The sequence below is a fragment of the Lepeophtheirus salmonis genome, chromosome 5 (assembly GCF_016086655.4).
Source record: "Lepeophtheirus salmonis chromosome 5, UVic_Lsal_1.4, whole genome shotgun sequence".
In the NCBI taxonomy this organism is placed as follows: Eukaryota; Metazoa; Arthropoda; class Copepoda; order Siphonostomatoida; family Caligidae; genus Lepeophtheirus; species Lepeophtheirus salmonis.
The window spans coordinates 25,631,418-25,657,562 of record NC_052135.2 but is presented as its reverse complement, the minus strand read 5'-3'; the positions used below and the strand labels follow the sequence as shown (position 1 = coordinate 25,657,562).

Below are 26,145 nucleotides of genomic sequence, written 5' to 3'. Positions count from 1 at the left end.
AGCTTCAGAAAATAAAAACGTTAATTATAGGCATTTTTTCTACTCTATGCATAAATAATGGTCTAAACAAGCTATTTACTAAGCTAAATTAAGACCTTCCATTATTTTTTTTACACTTAAGTCAAATTTGTCATTAATTAAATTCTGTAAAAAATACAGAACACGAATATTAATATCATGAATAAATTGATGATTATATTTGAAAGACGAATATAATTGTTTGCATAAAATTATTAAAAAGTAGGGAATAAGGAAATGCTATCTATGGTATCCATGATGGATAATGTCAGCATTAAAAACTTCCATACCGAAAGAGTTAAATAGCTTTGTGAGGAAGTTGCACGTAGGATAACATATAAATACATGTTTTTTTGGTGTACAACATATATGTACAATATGTAGTTTTAGAAAATTAATTGAAAATTCTCCATTAGAATTTTTTCTTTTCTTGACAAAATATAGACGAAACTGAAGGAGACGAGGACAAAACAAAATTAGCCATGTTTTGATAGGGCCTTGATAATTGGTATTATATATAAACCAATTCTGAATTGATTTGACAAGTTTTTTTTAAATTCACTGCATTTTAAAATTGTAAAAATTCCTTAAATATAAAAAATACTATTTATATGATAAATAAATAATATTTATGCTTACATCCCTCTTGAACTTTAAAATAGTACATTAATAATAATGTATGTCTCTCTAAAAATGGGGGAAATCACAATATAAAAGTATAAGAACTTTCTATTAAGTATTTATTGTTCATCTTTTGAAATAAGTGAAAGCTTTCAACTTTAAATTCTTAGTTCATTTTTTAAATGTTTTCTATATGTATATAGATTTTCGTCACATTTAAACGATGTGATGTATATTTTTTAAATTTTTGAATCTATAGTATTTTTCTCTATCTCTTTCATAAGAAAAAAATGTACTCTTTTTTTTTTTTTTTTGTCATTTTATACACAAAGTGCTACTTTTTCTATTTGACATTTTTACAAATGAATACATATTTATTTTACTTCTTGTATTTGTTTCTCAAATGATTTTGGCAGGGATTTCTTTTATGTGTATAAATACATTATTAAAGTGTGTAAAGAAATCCATGTACATATGAACCGCATGAGATCAGTCCGTATTTAGCTACTATAACTTATTTTTGGCAATGTGTGAAAGCATTACTAAAAGAATAAATACCATTTCTTCTCTTTCAAATAAGGGATATCACTTTGGCAGACCTGCAAGAATTGGGGTTGGAGACATGTTTTAATTAAGGTTTGTTTTTTCTTTTTTTTTTTAAATGTTAAAACCATAGCAGGAATTCAAATACTCTCATGTGTACATATTTCCATACTTGTGGATTTCTGTGGCATTATCTGACCTAGAGATGTTTAATAAATCGTTTTGGCACACATTCAAATCTTATTCTTCATCAGGATATTTTATGATCTGTATTTGAGGGGAGACACACACGAGCATGACTAAGATTTTGATATACCTTTCTTCTTATGGTATTCTATAATATATCACGCATAGTTGTAGTAAATATTAGTTACATGGCAAATCTTTTTGATCATTTGAAAGGATGAATATTTTTCATTATTTCTATATTGATAATATTTTGTATGATATATTTATGAATAAGTCATTCGTTGGAATATGGTTTTTTTGTTTTAAAGCCATTATCTTTTTTTTTTTAACACAGAAGATTTCAAAAACTGTGTGTTTCTAAGTTTTTGAATAATTACTTGAGATGGGGAAAATATTGTATATTGCAAGTGCAAATCGAGTCTCAAGACTTTGTGCATATACCCAAGTCTCATAATATTTTTATCAAGTCCAGTATTTCTATCCAGATAAAAAAATTAAAATACTTTTGAGTCCAAGTCCAGTCAGGATTCTTTGATTGTGTGTTCAAACCAAGTCACAAGGCTTCAAAATTTGGCCTCAAATTTCAAATCAAGTCGCAAGTCTCGATCTCTGATAACATTAATACAAACATATTTAGATATAAACATGAAATACATAATTAAGAAATGGGATTTATTTTCAAGTAAAAAAAAAAAGAGATAATGGAAATTTCAGGTAATTTAATTGAAGCATTAAAAAACTTTAAGAAAATTGCAATTTATCTTTAAACTAAATGTTATACTACTTTTAATTTAATATACTCCTTTGAAAATAAAATAAATTTTAATGTATATATCATTAGAATTTAAACTTTTTAAGATTCTTTTGATGCTTAAATATATAAACTTTTTTTTTTTGATAAAATAAATACATATATATGATTCATTAAATTAAAAGTTAATATTCCTTTAGTCAATTGTCTTTAGGTAATAGGACGTATCATTGGCAAGTAAAATAGTCTATGTGTGAACATAGAAGACTGTTCTTACCCAAGGCTTTACCCCGCTAACACAAAATTTTACGGTGTATTTTGTTGTCAGTTGACTGTGATTCTGCTTCTTTTCTCTTACTAAGTGTTGTGAAAGTTGATTTGTTTAATTTGAAATTTGCTGCTGTTAAGCTGTGAACAATTTTCAAGATTTATTGATTAATAATTACATCGTTCAGAAAAAGGGCTAACTACAAATTTGGCTTTTTCCGGTTTCTTTTTGGAGGAAAGGTTACGTAATTGGATAAAGATATCGACGTGTATTGTATAAAAACATTTTTGTATCTTTACATGTTACCTTTACTGAATTCTTTGATATATTATTTATAATATATACACAAACATATATGTATGTTGTATTTTTTTTTCTATTTTAGAAAGCACATTTGGACAGTTTTATTATTATTTAGACATAAAATATTTATTGTTATATAGATAAGTAAGGGATCCGTCCGTATTTCCTTTCACTAAACAAAAAAAAAAGAGAGATGTTTGCTTATTGTAAGATGTTTTTTATTGGTTAAAAATAGATGTTTAACCTAACTATACTACTAAAAAACTTATAAGATAAATTGTTGCCATTGCATTTTAAAAAATAATACTCAAGAGAGAGAGAGAAAAAAAAGAAAAGCCTTCGGGAGCATCGTTCTAATTTTATGAGTTTACCTATTAAGTTAATTATAATATTACCATAACTATTAATTTACTGATTTTTTGTATGTTTGTTGGTTTATATGGACATTTTATGACAAATGGTTTGCATATCTTGACTTTATAACACTGTTTTTTTAAATTTATATATTTACTACTGCCTTTTTTTATTGCAAGACAAAAATTGTGTCAATTATGTTGGTAAACCATACAAGTCAATAAAATTTTACTTTTTTTAAATCTTTTAACCCTATAACCACAACTGGATTAATGTGTGGTTGTAATTGCTGAATTTTGGGAATTTCTATGAAAAAGTATCTTGTATTTTTTGAAAATAGAAGATTTTGGAACTTTTTTGTCAGAAATTAAGAAATTATTTATATTTCAATAACTGATAGACTGTTAATAATTAAAAAAAACATAATTCATTTTTTTTATATACAACTTCAAGCTAAAGATGTAATTTTTGAGTGTTTCTTCAATGAGACAATATATTTGCAACAGATGAATATAATAATAACAAAATGCACATTTTGTTCTGTTTAATCGAAAATTTTAAAACTCATATATCAAACCTGTCATGTAAATCATTTACGGTTAAATGATATCTCTATTCTAGTCCTAATGGACAAAATGATGTAAGTTCCGTAGTCAGTTTTTTTAATCAAATCTGGTTTTTGAGAATTTTAAATTGAATTGTTTCTCTTTTGATAGAATTGTGCCACCTTTTAAATATGTAACAAATTAATATTTGACATGAAAAATAGTTTTTTTTTTGTAAATTTCTTTAAAATATGGACTTATGTTTTAAATTCAATCCTGATTAAATGTAATTTAAAAGTTTGAAGACCATCATATTTTAGAAATTTTGTTTGAAACAGTTTTTCTTTGTTTTTGCTCAAATGAATTAATTTGAAATTTAAATATTTCTCCAAATGAATTAATTTGAAAGTTAAATGTTTAGGGTTTCATTAAAAAAAGATTATTGGTTTTTAGAAGCTCTAGTTCAACCAGATTTGATACAAAAGTCGTACTAAAGATTCCTTGGAGTAATACGAGAATTAAATATGGTATTTAAAAGATTATTTTGTTGACTTGTATTAGGTACGAGTTAATGAGTTATGTGAGTTGGTTAAAAAAGAAAGCCACTGCTACCATTTATGTAATGGTTGTAAGATGTAAAGTTGTCTTTTAATTGTTCAAAATATTGTGACTGATTGGCTTCCAAAGCTTACATAATACAGGGTTGTTCAGAATTAAAGTCCCCTTAACTTGTTATAAAATTGAAAGTATTACGTGAAGATATTTCGTTAAACAAGTTAAGGATATGGCAAAATCATTTTGCAGTGTGTGTCCCAACTTCACATTCCAAATGAAGTGCAAGAATGATGCAAAAAACAATATTGAGGTCTTTTTTCCTCCCTCCTAACTTGATGTTAATCCCCTTGACTTTGCATTTTAGAGTACCGAGTGGTCCATTAAAATCTGAACACTGAATTTTAAATTTCAACTCAATATAATTGATTAGTTAACTATAATTTCAACAAAATTAAAACTATTAATAGATCTGTGTGCGAGTTCTCTTAATCATAAATGTAAATACCCTTAGCGGCAATGATGGCTCCCATGCGCCGGCAGAGGCCCTGGAACCCACTGTGGATGTAGTCTACTATCATGACGTACCAGTGCTGGGTGAGAGTGGCTTTGAGGACCTCGATGTTTGGATGACAGACACTGCAGGCCTTCCCCTAGACATACACAAAAAAAGGTGTAGTCGAGGGGGTTAGCAATAGGGGAGTAGTGGGGCCAAAAGTGTAAAAAAAAAAAGAGTTCAAAAGAACTTAAAATACTAGGTCAAGACTCATTCAAAAGAGTCTTGCAATAGAAGAGATGTATTTCTTTCATTGCTTGGATAAAAAGGGGCCTTTCTGCCCTCACAAGGCCCTTTCCACTCACTTTTTTGATAGCTCTCTGAACTGTCTAATGTGAAACCCCTAAAACTATTGCATGGACCCTCATGTACCTAAGGGATTACCCTGGGCTATTTTTATAGACAAATATATAAAAACATATATTCATGTTTTATACTATGTGTAACTTTTAAAAATAATTTCTAGTACTATATAAATATTATTTATAAAATGGGTACATACATAAAATAGATGAGATGATACTATATGAAATATTAGTATTTACACTGATATATTTTCTTTGTAGAATTTCTAAACTATTCAATGTGATATTTTTTGTTGGATATGTTCTTTTCCCCAATAATGTTTTAAGTTCAATAAGATATTCTTCCGTAGGTGTTTCTTTTTTTTACTTACTGAGCAGTCATTTGTATTCTAAAGAGGAGGTCATTTTTGAGTAGGAGTTCCTAAGATTATCTTGCACATGAGACCTCTATTTTTATTCCATTTTGCTTCTTTTTTTTAATCTTTATTATGCAATTGCATGTAAACATATATTTCATCAATATTTGTGAAAGGACTGCCTTTTTCTTTAAATTTTTCTAGAAGCAATAGTCTCTTTTTAATTGCTGAGGCTTATTTTTCCGTCGCATCATTTTTTCATCATTTTTTTCACTCAATGTCATTTTTACTCAAAACTAATGTATCTCTCAATCATGAAGAGTCTTTTCTTCGTGGGTTGACTGAGCCCAAGTGTGTTTTAAGTACCAGAGGATAATTGACTAGCTTGAGATTCAATATTAAATATGTCTGACAATATAGTGGCAAAACCTTTATTGTGCTCTGTTGAATAGGGCATATGGAGATCTATCATTTGATATACGTCCTATTCGTCTTTTTCTGTAGCAGTGAATAAAATTTTATACATCAATTTACACTGGTAAGATATTTCCTCTTTTGATTCTCTTTGTACTTCATCAAATAGGTACAAGGGAAAATGTACATTTTGACCAATGTGTATTTCTGCAACAAAAAAATTACCAACACCCTTTTTTGTTGTATTGTCTCAGGTATGAGTTATCATTGAACCAGATTCACATGGATTCTATTATATGCTATCATAGCAAGACTCTTAGTTTTAATGAACACATCGAGATGTCTCAGATTCATAGTAGTAGTAGTGTATCAAGATCCAAATTTTGATCATTTTCTTTAAATAATTTCTATTTTCTATTAAATAAAGAGTTACGCACTTTCACAAGTGGCTGAGAAGCTTGAGATGTAGAGCTATCAAGTTCATTTATATCAGGCAAAATCTCATTTATATTATCTTTTATTTCTCTTGTTTGACAATCGCACATGCTGTATAGGAAGTTGAATATAATCTCGGATTATTGATGATTGGATTATCATTAATGGGTGTAAATCTATTCTTATTAGATGTTGAAGGTCTTTAAAAATTGGTTTGTTGAAAAAAATGAAAATTACTTTTTCCCCAAGCTAGTATAGTACTTCATTTATTGACATTTTTTTAATAAGTTATTTTTCTATTTATTTCTATAAAGGGATTTTTTTATATAATTATGAAAAGTCATTATTTCAAAAAAAGGTGTTTTTTTTTCTTTTCAATTTGTATTTGTTTTAATTTTTTCAAAATCACTACTTAAATCATTAGAAATTCCGAGAGACATCCCATTTTTTCTGCCCCCCTCACCTTCTGTCACAACAGCCTACTGTCAAATTGTTCAGAACAAGGGCAGACACATTGCATGAGAATTTCGTCAATTCTACGACAATATTAAACAGTCTGTAAAAAAGTATAAATACATATTCTAAAACAAACCATGAGCTGGTAGTAATTTAATTTTTGTGATGTTACACTAACTCAAGTAAACCCTATGTTGTATGTAAGTATTTCTACCTGTTGAGTTAGCTTCACTATTCCAAAATGTAGAAAAAGGCATAATTTCCTTTTTGTTAACAAAAGGTTTAGGAAAGGTTGAAATAGAGAAAAAAAATAATGATATGCTTATCTCATTAGGGAGAACATTATATGTATATATATATACTTTTAAAGCCATGATAAAACATAATTTACTATATTGTATAGACATTAAAATTCTGAAAATACAGTATCCAGGCTCAGCAAGCACTCTCGTTTTGCCTAAGATGTCCGTATCAAACTGTTCAAAACAAGCACATTGAAAAAGATATTTGTTCAATTGTAAGACAATGTTTAACCTGTAAAAAGTGTTAACACATATTATTCTAGGACACAGCATAATCTATGAGTAATTTAATATTTTTGATGGTACTTTAATTTCACGAATCAAAAAGTAGAAAAAGACATATGTATTAATGTTTTTTCCCCAAAAGTTTGTAGGAAAGATTGAAAGAAATAAAGATATGAATATACCATTAGTGAGAACATTATATATATATATATATATACTTTTATAGACATTAATAAATAAAAAATTACTATGTTGTATAGACATAATTTTTTTTTATTTTAATCTGTTTAGAAAACCAATAGAAAAAAAAGGTTACTTATGTCAAAGATATGATATTTTTTTTAAAATAGGACCTGTCATTTAGTTAATTTTATTTCTGGCACCCCATGATCTAATAACAATTATATCTAAAGGATCTATTTAGTTGCATATTTGACATTTTAATTAATGTTTGAGTAAAGTGTGCGCCCCCCCCCCCTTATTCCAACTATGCCTCCTGTTGAGTAAACATAATAGTTAATTATTTACAATAAAATAAATCTTTTTTAATATTTTTTTTTGGTATTATGAATATTCAATAGCATAAAGGTTTTTATGCAAAATACATTTTCCTTGATTGCTTTTACTTTTGTTGGGCTTTTAAGATCTTGGTGTACTTTACATGTTTGCTGAGTTTGAATTAGAATTTGCAAACATTTGTATGTATGTAAATACTTTTTAATTGCTTTAAATGTAACACATTAAATCAATAAGTTCCTGGTATGACACATACATGGAAACATTGTACCAAAACCATTTTTGCTTAATACTAACCTTCAAACATAAGATTCAAAATTGAATTGCATTCTTATTTAAGAAATTACAGGAGCTTAATTAAGCCTAGTTTTGTAAACGTCTTTCACCGACTCATGTCCCATGAGCTGACTATTTTCTTTATTCAAGTGTGTAATGGTGGAACCGTGTCCAAGAAATATTTTTTTATTTCGCTAGAACAGCTCCAAATTGATGATGCATTGTTGTTTCATGCCCGGTGGGAGCACTTACTCCGATATTAACTTACAAATGCCGAATTTGGTATGTAAAATTGTACACTTTCGAATATCTTTTAGGCGTTTGGCATATCACACAACTTCATTTTACGCCCTTTTAAAACTATTTTGTGGACTTTGCCTTATTTGGGCGTTCAACATCATCGGTGCTTGTATAACCACGTTAAATTTCAGCATACCAGTCAGTTTTAGTTCGTGTCTCTCGTGCAGAGTCCCCATTATGCTTATTAAGTTATAACTTGCCTTCAACAGTATTTTTAGCTATCACAAAACATTGTTGGGTCAGTACACAACATTACTAAACGTAGGTCTCTAAAACGACTGTAACCTAAAAATTAACGGTCCAAACGCAAGGAAATTCTAAAAAGGTTAGTACTACCTAAAATTTACATGATTTTGTCTGACATAATATTTGGTAAAATATTATGTGTACTTTTAATTATGAGTAAATTGTAAAATATCCGTTTTCAATTTGGATTAGTAGATAATTTCTTCGTTTTTACCACTACAAACGGTCAAAACATCTTACAACAGAAGACGTTGAAGCCAAAAGTATTAAGGTACTATCATTAGACTTGTTGATAATGCTATAGCAGAGCTGTACAGTGTACACGAGCCATTTTGTACGAGTCAAAGTGAAATTTATATTCTATGAGCTTAACTACAAGTCGAGCAGGGATTATTTTCTCTCTCAATACGAAGTTACAATTTAATCAGACTTAATTGTTACTTGAGACAGAGTTCTCTTCTCTGATTAAATCATCATCTAAGGTTCAATCATAAAAAGGATGAATTGTTTCTAAAAATTAATAATTGATATTTGTGAATCTATTCCACTCGAGTTTCAAGTAACAGTTTAATGAGTTGCAAGTTCTAGTCTCCAGATTTGAAAATTTAGTATATTATATTACTCGTAATCCCAGGTATTACCCATTGTATTTTTTTACTACGGAAAATATGGTTTATGTAAATGGTTATTTAAAAAAAAGTAAAAGTTCGAATTGAGCGTGTTTAACTTCCATTAAATGTAGTAAAAATAAATATTAAAGTTTTTGGGATTAGCCTCACATAGGTGCATTGTACATGTAGATGGTCCTATAAGACGTTTCATGAAATCTTAAAGGATTACAATTATGCAAATAATAACATTTTTAGTCTTTAAAAAAGACGAATGTTTAAGAGAAAAGTTTATATCTACTTATTTAATAACAATATTTATTTTGATAATAGAGATTACTTTATTTTTAAACAATATATTCTAAGATTATTTAAGAAAGGACTAGGGTAGTGTTGTTTGGATTACAGATAATATTGTGATATCGGAGTATGACGTATTTAAAACTGAAATACATGAAATTAATAATGGTACTAGTTTTTGCAGCCCCATTCAGTCATTAAAAAATCCATGACGTGACCAACCAAATTTTTGATCAAAGCAATTGCTCTTTATTGAACATAGCACTAGTGAAAGTTATTTTTATGAAGGTATCAAATTTCTGAATAAACTCCCTCCCCCCTTCCGAAAAAAAATCTGTGAGACTGTAAGTGCATCTTAACAACATTTTTGTTTTCGATTTTTAATAAAAAAAGTATTGAAATAAAGATACTTATTTTGATACTGGAACTATTACAAGAATATTAGTACCGTGACAATATCTTTTCACTATCTCAGCCCACAGAAAAATATCAAAACTTGCACTATTCTCTCTTGTCAGCAGTTAATTTATTAAATAGTTATTGTCCCTTATTTGTAATGTGTTTTGAGAGTTTATCTTTTGTGCTCCGTGAACAATCCCCTAAATAAAGAATAGTCCAACAAGTTGAGAAGCAATTTTGACAAGCTACCAACTGATTTTTAATCATTTTTTTTTTTTTTTGCTATGAGAAATACGGTTGTCTTTGACGAGAATTTATTTTTTTAAATTCTTATTATTATAGCAAAAATTTTGAACAAATGAAAAAAGTCTACATATATTTTAAAAACTGTTTATTTTTTCGTTAAATCGATATTATTATTTTTTTTATAAATGTAAATAAAAAATACTTTGGTTTATAACAGAAAAAATTGTAAGAGTTAAAAATAAAGTTAAATAAACTAATTATTACTAATGTGATAGCCACTTGCCAATATTTATAATAAATTGTTGCTTATTCTCTCTTTTTATTTATTTTCTTTTCATATTGTAATATATTTATATATATATAATATATTATTGTAACTTTGACAAATCACTTATAAACAATTTGCAAAAGAAAACTATTATAGCTTTATTGCTTCTACAATGAAATTATAATATATTACAAGACATGTGAGACTAACCTTTTTTTCTAGTGGATATTTTTTTTTTCTCCTACGCAAAGGTCTTTTCGGAAGGGAAGAACGGACTGGAACATGGTTTGAATCCTGTTGCGTCATTTTTGACGTAATGTAGACCATTTTAAAATAGGATTTTGGGTTTATTTTTGGCTTTTTTAAGCTTTCTTTATCATTTTTTTGTCATTTTCTCTTATATCGTAAATAACTTTTTCTTCCCTTGGCAAAATTTACATGTTAATTCAGTTAAAAGGGTAAATTCATGAAGGCTACGTCGTTAGGTAGGGAGGAATATTCAACGATCCTAGAGGGGGAAAAGTGCCCCTACAACCATTACCTTGTCCAAATACTGTTCACGTGGTCTTTGTTTCGCCACTTGGTTTATATCCTTGCTTAGACCCACTTTATTGTTAAAAAGAAGGCTCACAATTGAGACCCAAAAATATATTGAAAAAAATTGCTTGAGAGGTTGCCTTAGTCAGTTATTTGATTATTCATAGTAGAAAAAGTTTTTGTGGAGTTGAAAAAAATATCCACTCAAAAACGTCAGAATTTATTGCTCAATAATATATAATATGTAGATGCATGCCATTAGACTAAGGAAATACTGATTCAGTCTACTGTTAAGAAAGAAAGCGTAGTATACTATATAAAAATACTACATCTACAAATAAATAATGGCTGACTTGGAACTCTGCTTGAATGTTCGTAATCACATATTGACTTATTTTTGTGTGTGTTATTGATGATGTGATATGATATGTGTATGTATTCCTTATACATTCGTTTAATATATTTAATGTTAGTTACAGCGATTTTTTTTATTATTTTCGTATTATATGTATGTATGTGGATATTGAGACAAATATATTTACAGTCTACATATTCTATGATATATTTTAAAATACATTAGATTAGAAAATATTTATCCACATATGTAGTGCGTCAAAATAAAAAGAATATTGAACAAAAATCAAAAATTTATTATTTTACTTCATGTTTTCATAAAGCCCAAAATTTCATATACATATCTGCTTCAATTTTAGGCTTATTTCACAAATTTGGGGGATGAGTTAAGATACTCTATGATTGTAAACATAATTGCCTACATTTATTTCATTTAAAAAACTTATATTTCGCCGATATGGCCCTTTTCGTATATAATCTATCAATGAATCATTCTTTTGTTACGACTAATAATTTTGGTAACTTAAATGTGCCATTGTCGGGGTTACACTACAGAATTATTTAATAACGTGTTATCATTAAATAATTCTTATTCATGACATTTTATGCCAGAATAACAAAGATAGATAGTAATGTACACAACATAGCTCACTTTTTTAGGTCATATTTTCTATCCGAATATACAAAAAAATTAAAATTGATAAGTGTATATTAGTTTTATCCCTTTTCATTCACGGACCTTTATATTGTTTATGTACGAGTACATTAAGTAAGATCATACATAATATAATAGTTTAAAATCTAGATAATATAGAATTATTATTTTTTTAAAGAACAAAAAAATTGCTACGTTCCTTCGTGCCAAGACTTTCTTTTATTATTCCTTTGTGCTCGCAAGTATATAATATAATCCTTGAAGAGATAAAGAAACATTAATATATTTGTCTATATAGATTTTATGACAAGATTTGTACTTGACTCGCACAAGTAATAAAAAAATGACATTTTTGTCTCTTGTTCTAATACAACTTTATTACAAACAATATGTACGGGTGTATCTGAGTAAACCATTCTATATTCATAATTTCTTAACTTTTTATGGACCATCATCCAAGCGTGATATTATGAAATTGTCATTTTATAGAATAGTTATACCTACATACGAGGTTATTTTCTCAATTTTCATTCCATTCTCAACTTTTTATAATTATTATGTTGGTACATTTGCCCATAACGTTTGTATTATTAGTTTGTTTTTGATAAACAGGAAGGTTCTCGTGTGCTCTTCAATTTTTTAATATTGAAAAATTTGGGGGGGGGGGAATCAGAAAATTTCAGTGAATATTTCTCATAAAGTTTTGAAAGGTTGCTTATTCTTCCAAATTTAGCATTTCGTAGAAAATAATTATTGTAAAAGAATAGACAGTTTTTTTTTAAATTGAATACTTTTTTTAATAGCAGAAAATTGTGGAGCACACCAAAAGACGTCTAACCTTGTTATCCGTTGAAAATAAAATAACAATTTAATATATTGTCAGTATACGTTGTGAACATGAGTACCAAATTAATAAAAAAATTATTTCGAGATTTGAATTCGGTATTATAAATTTACTGGTTTTTTTTTATCACACAGACTGTCCAGATTCAGGTAGATATTTTTTTCTTCTATAAAAAAATCTTTTGTCTTGGGGATAATCAAAAAATGGACCTTGCCACAGTTTGAGGCCTCGCAGTTCTTTTTTGAAATGGTACATACCCATATAATTTTCTGGTTCTGGATTTGTGGTTTCTCCGTTGTATCATTGAAACTGTTCCTTCTTTTTTTCCAACAACTTCCACTTCAATTAGCGATAAGTTTTGCCATGTTATGGATTTTAAAAGAAAGAGTAGTATTATTTATACGCTGTAAAAGTTGTTTAGGCATTGTTTGTAAATTCATTTATAGTAATGACATAATTTATATACATAAATCAAGTCTATGTATATATAGTGGATCATAGACATTGCGGTGGTAATATATAATTAAAGAAGAAGTAATCATATCTCGTTGTACGAATATTTATTAGATAATATAACTAGTAAATATAAACTACAATGTTTCAAACTACCATAATGTAATATGTCCGCCATCCCATAGTGCCTCAATAGATTTAAAAAACAATAATTAATATTTCATAAAATATGATCCTCTAATACATCAAGCGAGGCTTTTTTCGATCAAATAGCTCATTTTAATGATGTATTGTTGATTTTGATTAAAGAAACACTAAGGAAAAGACGACAAGACATTTGAAATAATTGCGATAAATGTTTCTAAATTATGTTCACCTATTGACGCAAACACTCAATTATTAGTCCCAAATAGAAAAATGGGACTTAAGTAGAGCACGAGGAGAATCAAACTGTAAATTTTCTCTACAAAGTTCCATTCCTTGGTCAATAACATGAATAAAAATATGTTATCACCAATCTGAGTTGAAGATGATAAATTTTCCTTAAATTGATATGATTGATTTCTGTTTGTTAGCCTACCAGTCGCTTGGTATAAGTATTTGTATTTTTTTAAACTATAGCAAATTATATTTTTGATTATAATTTTTTTAACTTGTTTCATAATTGAAATACTTCATACAGTAGTCTCTCCGATACCCTATAGAGGATTTATTTCACTTTGAAGTCGACATTAATCTAATTTTGGCCAACTCTATATATTGTGGATTGGAAATAAATCGTTATTTTATTAAAGAAAGTAAGAAACAATAAAAGGTGAAAGTTGTCTATGTATTTTATGTTTGGTATTAAATCACTTTCATGCATATCTATGGAATAATTGTTGTTTTTTGTAATTAAGCTATTTATTACTTTTGCCTCTCACGTTGTCATTTTCATAATCGACAAGTTTTCTTGTATTTTTTTTAATATTTTTTTACTACATAGGAATTAACGAGGCAAAAAAAAAAGTTATTAAAAGAACCCTACGCCAATAATCACAAATAAGCAAACAAAAATGATGTAACCATGAAATTTTTATTTTACTACTATGAATAACAAGTGTATCACTACAATTTCTCAACTTTTTGGTACAAAAATAATAATAATACGGTTAGAGAAAGCCGTCGAAATAGAAACATTGAAAAGAGTCTTGGAAAAAGAGAAAATAAAGTTTTCATAGAGTACAAAATGGTTTTTATAAAATAAATAAAAAAAACTGTGTTTCCTATTGACTATATTTCTGCTATTTGTCTGTTTATTTTGCTGTTTAAAAAGTCTAATCATAGCTTTTTCTTACATTACTAAACTTGTACATAATTTTATTTGTTTACCTACATCCTACCTAGTCAAACAACAAATACCTTTAATTTGGTTATTGTAATTAATAGTATTTGTATGTTGTTGTTTTTCTTTTCCTTTAAAAAAAAAATGTTGGTTTTTGAATTATTTGAATACTCTACGGGTATGTACGTACATATTAATGAGCACACTCAATTATGTGTATTTTGCTGAATTTCTTTATGAACCATTAAATAAAAAAAACGAGGGAATTTTTTATCCATTAAATGATTTAGTTCTTCCATACGCTTGTTGTATGTACATTCGAGTGTACTGTAATGTAAAAAATACGGAATTTTGGTATCATATGAATTATTTATTTTGCATAATATTCATCAAAACAACTAAAAAAAGTTGTTTCACGGACGAGTTTTGATTTGATTTTGTATGCTGTTTCTTTAAAATTGTCAAAAAGAATCTAGATACAGGATTTCTATTAAATTAAGAATTGAAGATTGGATGGACGTAGCTCATGGACAACACGCTCAGGAGAAATTATTATCTTGAACTCAATGTGCGTAAGTTTGCGCCCCTGTCATTTCTAGTGAAAGAAATATACTTGTTGGATATAGACTTCACCAAATATTCCTAGGTTAGATGGAGTAAATGTAATGTTATAATATTTACTTATACTTAATGAGTGCAACTCCATCGAACCAATTAAAGGAACATTAAAAAGGAAAAGAATGGAAGATTAGAAATATATATTTCAACAATTTTTTATCAACATTACTCTAATTTACCTCACTTTATGAGTATTTTACTCAATCTCTTTTGGTAAAGCGTATTACGTGCAATACTATGTGGTAAAGTAAAAATATTTGTATGAGACTGATAAGAAAAATTAATATTTTGATTAAATCGATCCAAACCCACCCCATATTTTTGAGAATTAACATAAAACAACCAAATGGGCTGATATTTTGGTGTTTTCTTCCCTTTTTAATACTCAAATCTCAGTTTTGATATCAAAACAGATTTTGATGTGTATAAAGCCATAAATATGTATAATATAATTTCTTATAAGTTTATCTAATAATATTAGACACTTGTTATTAAAAAATATTGCCACCTTAGAGTACTGGCGTACTGAAGCGTACTATATAATACATTGATATTATAACTGATACTTCCAGTGGCATTATGCTATTAAAAAAATGTCTGGGTAACGACGTAATATCCCAAATTTCTGAGTTAGAAAATTGTATTTTAAAAACCAAAGTAAGAATGAAAATATTATTTTATAATCTTATCAAATTTGTGAACTAGCCCATCCATGGGAGAGGTAATGAATTAGCTCCGCAATGTAGCACCCCAAACATATATTTTTAGTAGAAAATGTTCTGAAATACTGGTAGAAATTTAGATACTGGAACCATCGCAAAAATATTTGTATCGTGGCATCAATAGTCTATATTTATTTTTTTATGAAGTCAAATCTTTGATTAAATTTTTATTTTTTATAAAAATTTCAATAAAATATTCATTACTTAATGGGAATTTCGGAAATCAAATTATTACCTATCATTTTTTGATGAGGTTGTCTTTATTATTTATACAAAATAATAGCTACAATATTATAATTTTATCAAGTAGTGATTCGATTACTACCTTCAAGTAGGGATCGAAGTCGAACTGTGGACTAAGACAAGAAACGATTACATCTCATGTGTGGAAAGAGATAACAGTTATTTGAAAAAAATTGCATTGAAATAAGTTATAAATTGTATAAAATTATTTTTAATCAATTTGTTTTAAGTTTCTCATGCAAATGAAATAAAGGTAAATGGTTGAATTTTGATACACAATCTAAGACTGTGGTCTTGACTGAAATATAATAAAATTACTTAATATTGCACACATAAAAAATCGATCTAGGACATAGTTATAACGCTAACTCAAAAGCTTCGATTCACAATGTTAACTTACTTATTTAGTTATTTAGTCATTAATATATATAAGAGAGAAATAAAAAATTCTCAATTTCTTTGTATAAATAAATTACGAAGAATAAAAAAAATTATGATTAGGTTACAAAATAAAAATAGGTTTAAATTGGCGCATCTAATTTAATGGTGATATATTTACATTCAATTTATAAAGAATACAATATGCACTATCTAGAAAACAAGGTATTGTTCATGCGTTCTTCAAAAGTATATTGTTTTACTTCATATCCTATTTAATTCTCTGTAAATTTACACTTCTCCTCAAAAATATTAATACCCTTGTAATTTTTATAAAGAAACTAATGCAAAATAATCAGACCAAAGCCGATCAGGACTGTTGACAAAAAACAGGGGGTTTGCTTTAGATAATCTCCTGTGTACATTTTCCCCCGTGCATATGCCTCTTCCGAGGCATACATCTTCTCTTCAAGACTTGCTCGATGGTGGACCGTAACAACTATATCCTTGCATGGTCAGGCATTTCCATTAGGCTCTTAGTTGTGATATTGAGACATTACTTGTTTTGCAAAGTTAAAACAATATGTAACTTTTGGCACCAATTGCATACCTTAGTTAATTAATATTTTAACTGTAATATCCACTTTAATGAAAGCAATTTTTTGTTTGCGAACTTTTTCATGAATAAAACAAGTTTATACAGCTCTGGGACACCTTACGACAGTAGCGATTATCAATAAATAATAACAGAGAGAGTAAAACTATTGATCCATATATTTGTAATACAATTTAATTTAACTAAATATACATATATATATATGATCTCATTCGTGATCCTCTTATATTTTATAACAATTTAAACATTTAAGGTTCATATACTGTTCTCTTTTTCTCTCAACAAATTTAAAAGAAAAAAAATATTCTTCTTTTTTTATTCTTTATTGATGTTTCAATTGCTCAAAATAGTCTTTGTGAATTTGCCCCCTAGCTACTCATTAACTTCAAACGCTATTTAAATCTAACTAAATACCTAATTAACTAATTTATTCGATTTAAATTATAAATAAACTGATCAGTTATATTTTCATAAAATAAAAATGGCTTAAGAATTTAAGTTAGTACTACATTATTCAGAAGAAAGTTATGAACATGAAAAAAATTACTCCACGCTAAGTCTTTTTGCTAATATAGGAGTAATAGATGATTATCACGAAAGAGACGAAATACAACTTTTACAAAATTAAAATGTATGAATTTGTCTCCCTTTGTTCCGCCTCTCATTAACATGTCCTTTTAGTGCATTGATATTCCATGAAAACATTGTATAATATATTATACCGTATATACTTTGTAACTTTTTTGAAGATCCTCATGAATGACTTCACAAATCTAAAATAGACCTGGAACATTTTTTCTCGAAATATAATGAAAACGAAGGGATAAGGAGTCGACTGTCAGAGATATTCTTTAGAAAAAATGCAAGCCATTTTCGTTTAATCTACATACGTGAAAAATTCTAATTAACATGTAATGAATAATAATTTTCAGTATACAAATTTAAAAAGATTTGAAAAATTAAAAGAAAATAATAAATTGAATTGGATTAGGCCTTGAGTAATAAGTAAGTTTTATAGTAAGACTAGATAGAAAACGAAACTTATTATTATATAAAGTTATAAAATAACGTGTTTTTTGACAAATTACAAAATATTTTTTTGAGGCGTTATACGCAGAAAATTGTTCACATTTTTTTGACAAACATCTGCAAGAACAGAAACTCACAGTCAGTTACTTTGAATAAATAAATAAATGTTCAACTTCTAAAAAACATAAATAACAATGTTTTAGTTCTTATGATTTTATTTTAATCAGAAAATTATGACCAGTCATTAATCAAGGTTTATGAAAAGATAAGCATATTATGACATTTTAGAAAAAAAAAAATTTTAGAAATACCAATTTGCTAAATCCGCTTATTTATTTTCATTTTCCAGGTGATTCACAGGATGATGACCATCTCATTAAAAACAACAAGGATTCTACATCAACAAATCTCTACTTATATCAGGTCCGTAACTTTATTTATAATATATCTTTGATTTGATATTGATTTACATATTTTATACATAATTCATTTTAGGATGAAGAACGTCCTCATATGGCCTCTGCCATTTCTTCAATGGCCAACTACTCTGCTACAATTCAATCTAGACCCACAGATCCTGATGCAAAGCCAGTACAATCTGCTAATCTTGGTACCCTAATGGGTGTGTATCTTCCATGCATTCAAAATATTTTTGGAGTTATTCTATTTATTCGTATGACATGGATTGTTGGTACGGCTGGAGCCGTAGAGGGATTTTTTGTCGTTTTTATGGGATGCTGTGTGGTAAGGAGAGCCGAGTTGTTGTTTTTTCTTCTCTTTTATTTTTCTGCTATTATAATAATTAAAAAAGCTAAATAAGATACTTAAATTATTCTTAGAACAAACCCATTTTTATAAAAACAAAAATATATAGCAAAAGTTTTTATATAAACCTTTTCATTTAATAAGTAATTTTACAAAGTAGTAACTATATATATTATATATAGGAGGAAATAAGTATTTGATCCCTTGCTGATTTTGTAAGTTTCCCCACTTATGAGGAAAAGAAAAGTCTGAAGTTTTAATGCTACAGTGATATACCGGCTACACTTTTTAATTTTAGCTCAATTACACTGAGCTAGTGGAGACTTAGACTCGCCAAATTTTAACACAACATACCTACATGCTTCTGACATTGAATATTTGAAAATATATTTAGAAATTATACAGGTCAATTATTTCTCACCAAATTCTATTTAGATACGATTCATCAAACGTTGCTCCAATAGTTAAAACTTAAAATAATTTTACCTTCTTAAAATTATAAATTATCAAAGTTAAGTTAAAAATCTATAGAAATTGAACTACCTAAATAATACTTTTTGATTAATAAATAACTAGACATTTGATGATGTTCAGTTACTGAATTTCAATGTATTATGGTAGATTAAGGTATAACAAGATTTATAACCTAGATCAATGATCAGAATTATAGTTTGGAGAAAGTTGCTATAAAAAACTTATCCTTTTCAGGATAAAAAACATGCTTTATGTAATAATTTATTTTCACAATTATCTGCGTTATATTATAAAATTTTGTGATATTAGTTTTATATGTACAGATGTTGCAATGGTTGCACAAATGAAGGTACTTCTCTATCCCTGGGATCCTAATTTATCACTTTGAAACAGTTTTTCCGAACTAAAAATATTTGAGCTGTTATAATACAAAAATGGTTAGTTCAATATCAATATTCATAATTTTGGCATATTTAAGATTTTATTTTTCAAAATTTGTTGAGTGGGATCCGAAATTAGGATTTGGACTTGTGTTCAAAGGGTCCACAATATTTAAGGCTGACCCTACTGAAAGCAGAATGACTTTAAAACGTTCAATAGGAAACAAATAATGTGTGCGGGGGCGTAGTTGGGGTAGGTTAGTCAATATACATATTATTATATGTATATATCCTTCTCGAGGGGCGACCGAGTATTGTGGTTAAATTTATGTAATTACCCTTTCCCCTCCTGTTTTATTATTTTTAACCTGATAAATAATGCATAGATATACATCCATATATGTTATATAAGGACACTACTGAATATTTTAAATAATTCCTTTTTTTATTACATGTTTGAGGCATGTCCATTTTTTCATTATAAATAATTCACTTTTAATCTTTTTATAGACTTTATTAACTGCTATCTCTATGGCTGCTATCGCTACAAACGGTGTTGTTCCTGGTGGAGGGTCGTACTTTATGATAAGTCGTGCCTTGGGACCTGAATTTGGTGGAGCTGTCGGAATATTATTTTATCTGGCTACGTCCGTCGCAGCCGCCATGTACATCATTGGTGCTATTGAAATTTTGATCGTAAGTAGTAGTCCATGTCTTCTTATTTATTATTTTTTGTAAATCTGTCGAAAAAAAGCATTGTATCGTCTAGACCAGGCCTTTTTAGCATTACCCCAAAATAAATATAAAATTTGTTTCACGTATTCTCATACCAGATTTTTTTTTCACATCAATAATTTTTCAAAGCGCCCGCGGGTCCTTTAGTGGAATGATGTTTATTTCATTTAACACTAGTAAGTAAAAAGTACTTCTGTATGACATGGAAATACTTCCATTACCCCAAAAAAATTCCAAATTACCCATTTAGGTTAATTTACTCCAGTTTTCCGACCACTGGTTTAAACAATAATTTCTATTTATTTGATCAAACAATATACTTCTTGAAAATGCTATATTGATTTTGTAAGTCAAACTTTGAAAATTTTCTTTTTTTTTTATAATTAGTATGTTTTAACTCATCGAAAGGGACTTTTTATATTTCACTCTTTTGTGTGTGAGTACATATGCTGCTTAATTAACTTATTCATTTTAGTTCAAATAAAATGAGTAACATTTATATTGAACCAAGCAGTACTAAAAAAAAGGAAAACTCCCTTAAATAGCGAGTATACGTACTCAGACCTAGATTTTTTTTTAAAAGGAGAGGGAGAAAAAATAAAGAAGCGTTGTAATTTGCTTCATACTCGTATTTTAAAAACCATATTAATAAATTATTATTTATAGCATATTTTTAAATTAAAGCAAGCTAGTCCACCTATTTCTTAAGCAATCATAAAATAAATTAAAGAAAAATCTATATATTCTCTATATTTTGAAAATATTCTTGCTATAACTTGGAGTCAACAAAGAATTTAGACCATATTCATACAATTTTCTTACTTTTTCTATAATTATCGTCATTTTTACCTTTTCCTTGCTTCCTTTATTTCGCTATTTACTTCCGATACTATATTTTTGATTAAACAATTACAAAATGAATAAGCAATTTTTTTTAAGATAGATCCTGGAAGAAATTGTCATTATTATGTTATAATAATTATTTCCCCTAATTTAGTTCCTTCTCATTATATTTTCAAAGTTGTACTGAAAACTTCGTATAATGAATTTGAGGCAAGGAGTTTATTTTTGGTAATTTTATTATCAAATAGTCCTTGATTGAGAAGAGTTGATTGGTAGCAGATGTTGAAGAGTAGGTTTGAGGGAGTAACAAGGCCATTTCTGTTTTTTTGGTGTAAAATTTCTCCTGGGGATTCTCCCGATATCATTTACCCCTCCATCTTCCAAAATAATTTTGGGACTCTATGCTAAAGCATAACAATGTTATGCTTTTCTTGTAAAAAAATTTTTAAGAGGCTCCTTAAAATATATCCACTTACATAAAAAATGATATTATTGTCGTTGTCTTGAACTAATTCTGGGTATTCTTCATTTAAGAGTACTAATAAGGAGTCGGCCTCCTCCTTGATTTCAACAGTAATTTCACTTAACGGAGAAAATCTAGATTTTATTTCAATAAGAGTCAATTGAGAGAATTTATCAAAGATTTTAATCTAATGGTTTTTTTCTGTGTCTACAGACTGTCAAACACCCATAAAGTAATTAGTTCCAGATAGTTGTCTGTATTATCCAAACCCCCTCCTATAATATCACTGTTTATTTTTCTAAGCAAAATGTAATCCAACTCTTTATATTCAAGAAGTATCTAGTTATTTCTTTCAAAGCTGCAGTCGTATGAATGGTACAAAAGAATGTTTTATTCGATAAGCTTTTTGATTTGATTTGGTTTTCTTTCCACTTCTTCAACCATACCTCAAATCTTTTCATGAATTTTATGTTCTCAATATTCATTGATTTCACTGGGTCCTTGAGCTTATCCCTCCTTCTTTTACCTGCTGTAGTTGCTCTAAAATTGAAGATATTTAACCATGTTCCTATGATTTAATAGAATGAAGCAGTTTCTTTTCACTCTTGATATTTGTTTGAAAAAAAAAAACAAGTCTTCAATTTTTGATTTATGAAAGAGCGAGTATTACGTTGCACCTCTCTATTGATTTTGCGTTTAAAACCTTTTGATTCAACTTTTAGGCATATTTAAGACCAATAACAAGCTCAAGGCTGGACAAGTCTTGAATTTGTTTCATCTATGGTTTTACCACATTGCCTTCAAATTCTGAAGATTCAAATTCCTTCCTGTTTATAAAGTTATAATTAAATTTTTTTTTTTAATAAATGGACGGTATCAAAAAGTAAATACACTAGATATCCCTCCTTATTGTGATTTGAACCTGACAATCTCATCTCTCCTTGACATAATTCGGAGTTGATCTTATTTTTATATAAAAATATTTGAGATTTACTCTCCATTGCTACATAGACTCTTCTGTATCTTTCTTTACTTGAAGAATAATCTTTCGTGATAAATAACTGGAAGGTTGTGAAATTGTGATGGCACGACGTCCTTTTTTCAAACAATGGCTGGCCAGACATTTAGAAATCCTATTTCTGTATTTGTTTGTATCCTCTTTATTGTTCATGAAGTCACTTTAAAGGAAATGGCGACTATGAACTACTGAATTCGTTGATGGCTCCTAGTTATCACGATGTATTGCTCGGATTCACTTTTAATGGATATTGGGAAGTTATGGAAATGCATGAAAACTGACGTTGTTAATCTCGTGACCTTTGTACCCACTCTTGCATCCTACTGCGATTAACAATCTGTAAAATAATTAAGCAATTAATTATTTTAATTTCAAAGATTGAAGCAAAAATAAATTTTATATAAACCTTCCTGGAAGTCACTATTATAAATATATTATAATTGGGACTATTATGCCACGTTCCTTAACGACGATAATGGATTGGAACTATTTCTCGATCTTTTAAACTTCCAGTGGGGATTTATAGTTATAGTTTATTTTAGTTTGTGGATTGGTGGATTTACTTTGTATTTTTTGGTAAATTATAATGTACTAACCTTTTGTATAAGAGCTAAAGAAGCAAGCTTCTAGTGGAGTGGTTTAATATGTGTAGTTACATTAAGTATTCTCATATCCCAGGTGTTTTGTTTAAATTCTGGGGTCCCGTTATTAAATAATAAATACAGTAAACTTTAAGTTTTTGATTTATATTTTTGTTAAGAATGCTTATTCTTACTCAAATATTCTCAATTTTCATTTGATCACTCCAACAAATATTGCATTGTTTTGGTGGAGCATGGGGTTGTATATTTGTGAAATACACAATATATTAGTAGGTGCGCAGACATAAGTCTCAAAAACCAAAGCGTAGAATGGTCAAAGGACCGAATGGACAGAGTGACGAAATTATACATAGATATAATATTCTTATAAGAAAAAGCTTAGCATTAGATCATGAAGATACATTTAAATGCAAAGGAGAAAACTCAAAACTAAATTGCAGACGAATGAGTTAAGCTTTTTTCGAAACATCGTCCCCTCAGCTATTGAGAGAAGCATAGCTGACATCTATAACAGAATCAAGGAACGTAATTGTGAGGATAATTCAGCTGGTCTGGACTATTGAGGCTGCAATACTAGAAAAACATGGAAAAACGACATTTTCTGGACTGTGGAGAGGCTGGACATTATTGCTGGATTTATTCAGGCCAGTCTAGTTTAGTCTTAGGACTGGTCCTATTTGTCATTCGGACTGTAAGTACTGGAACTGTTGTACAAAAAAGAAACAAAGTTAATTGATGTCATCGAGGACCGAACTCATTAGTATCAGCTCTGATATGCAGGACTGAAGAGAACCGGGATGAGGCTGAACTGGAAAAGACTGCATTATTCAGTCCATGTAAGGACAAACACAACACGGCTTGTACCATATACCTCTCCACCCACAGTTAGATTTATTCATTGTCTTGTTTAATTTTGAATATTATCTTCCATACAAACTATATTCACTTCCTCTCGATTTTTTTCTTGTCAATGGAATTGATAAAATAATCCCCTGGTCCTAAATCTATTGAGGATAAAAATCTTAGATATTTTGTCCATTTGACGTTTTGTCCTATGATTTTGTGTCCCACTGTCGTAAAATCTAAGGAAATCGAGATCCTGGGTGAGCAACCATGATATGTAAAGAAAAAAATTCACTTATTGCCACAAGACATTGCTAATTAACTGTGTTTAAAGGAATTCATTTCGAGCTAAGTAAATTATTTTCATTCATTTATATGTACATAAACGAAGAATAAGTTTATTGGCAAGTATTTTAATGTATAGTAGATAGTAGGGGTATCTCTATTTATGTATATAAAAATATTATGTGAGTTTATATTACATTTTAGATGTGAATAAATAATGCTCTATCTTCGAATCACTACATATGTATCTCCATATAAATTTTACTACTTACTCGCGAATATCTATTTTCATTTTTGACGTACAATTATTTTGTGTTTAATAATTGATGGAATAAAAGAACTATCAAAAATTATTCAACACTTTTTGATTAGAATAAAAGAAAAAAGAAAAGAAAGTGCGAAGGATGCATCATTGTTTCATCAAGCAGAACAAAATTATCATAAACTTAAAGTACATTTTGCTAACTGTGCTTGGTGTCCAATAAAAGAATTATGTTATGTGATTTTTTTGTTGCTGTTCAGGGAATGGGAAAAAATACATATTATATTATTGTCTACATAAATTGTTTGAAGACTATGTGTGCATTACAAAATAAAAAAAATTATTTATTTGTTTTTGGTTTATATAAAACGTACATATGTGGCCCGTCAACACAAAGGCAAGCAAAAAGGATTTTCTCAAAAATAAGTTATCATTATATTTTTATTCTTTGCCAAATTACATTTAATTTCTATCTACAAATTATTCTTATTAACCCTTTTGATAACCTGCAAATTGCACTTAAAGTAGACAAAAAAATGGACAGATTTATTTGAAAGGCCACATCGCGGCCGATATACTTGTAAGTCACTTTAATCAATAAATACTCTTATATTTACAATTTTTGGCTATCTTAAATCATCCCACAAAGTTGAGTACAAAGGACATCATTGACTCAAATATGTTTATGAAATATTCGGCTGTATTTACAATTGAGCCCAAAAGTATTTCTAACCTTTCAATATTTGCCATATCGGAAATCTTATCAATTGTTTTTAATTTACTTTTTTGTAATGTTATTGATAATAATTTTTATTTATTGACTAAAAACATAAATTCTTATCTTAAATATTTTGTACGACTAGAACACCCTTATTGCGTGTTTAAAAAGTATTCATACAGCTCCATAAAGGTAAAAATAACAAACCCATTTTCTGTTTTTTTATCATAATGATCTCTGGAAAGATTAAGAGACTTCTATAAAGTACTCGAGAGATCAATAATTTTCTTGAACTATCTTCTGAGATACAAAAGTGTGATAAGCCAAATTTCTTGCTTCAGTCTTATTCAAAACTCTGCATAATCAATACCAAGGAGTACAGTGAGGACATCTGACACACTGTAGCCAATGACCATAATTAAGGTGAGAGCTACAAAGACATTTCGATCAAGTTACCATCATCACCAAATTCAAAAGAATTGGCCTTGTCAAGAATCTTCCTGATGATGGTAGGAAGTCCAAGTTGAGCTCAACACAAGTAAGATACGTGGTCCGAGAAGTTGTGTGGCCAAGAATCGAACAACAACTCTAAAATCCATCCAGCAGGTGTTTAAAGCAACGTGAACTTTGGC

The 26,145-nt window shown here is 28.4% G+C and overlaps 1 protein-coding gene across 24 annotated transcripts in view; it reads left to right on the top strand.

Moving 5' to 3' along the window:
* kcc (solute carrier family 12 member kcc) overlaps positions 1-26,145 on the top strand; it is a 200,453-nt gene that overhangs the window by 158,919 nt on the left and 15,389 nt on the right. For all 24 annotated transcript variants that reach the window (XM_071888482.1, XM_040713631.2, XM_071888472.1 and 21 more), the window contains 3 exons: positions 18,475-18,548; positions 18,621-18,869; positions 20,255-20,440. In XM_071888482.1, coding sequence (XP_071744583.1) covers positions 18,475-18,548; positions 18,621-18,869; positions 20,255-20,440 — 509 coding nt within the window. The remainder of the gene's footprint in view (positions 1-18,474; positions 18,549-18,620; positions 18,870-20,254; positions 20,441-26,145) is intronic.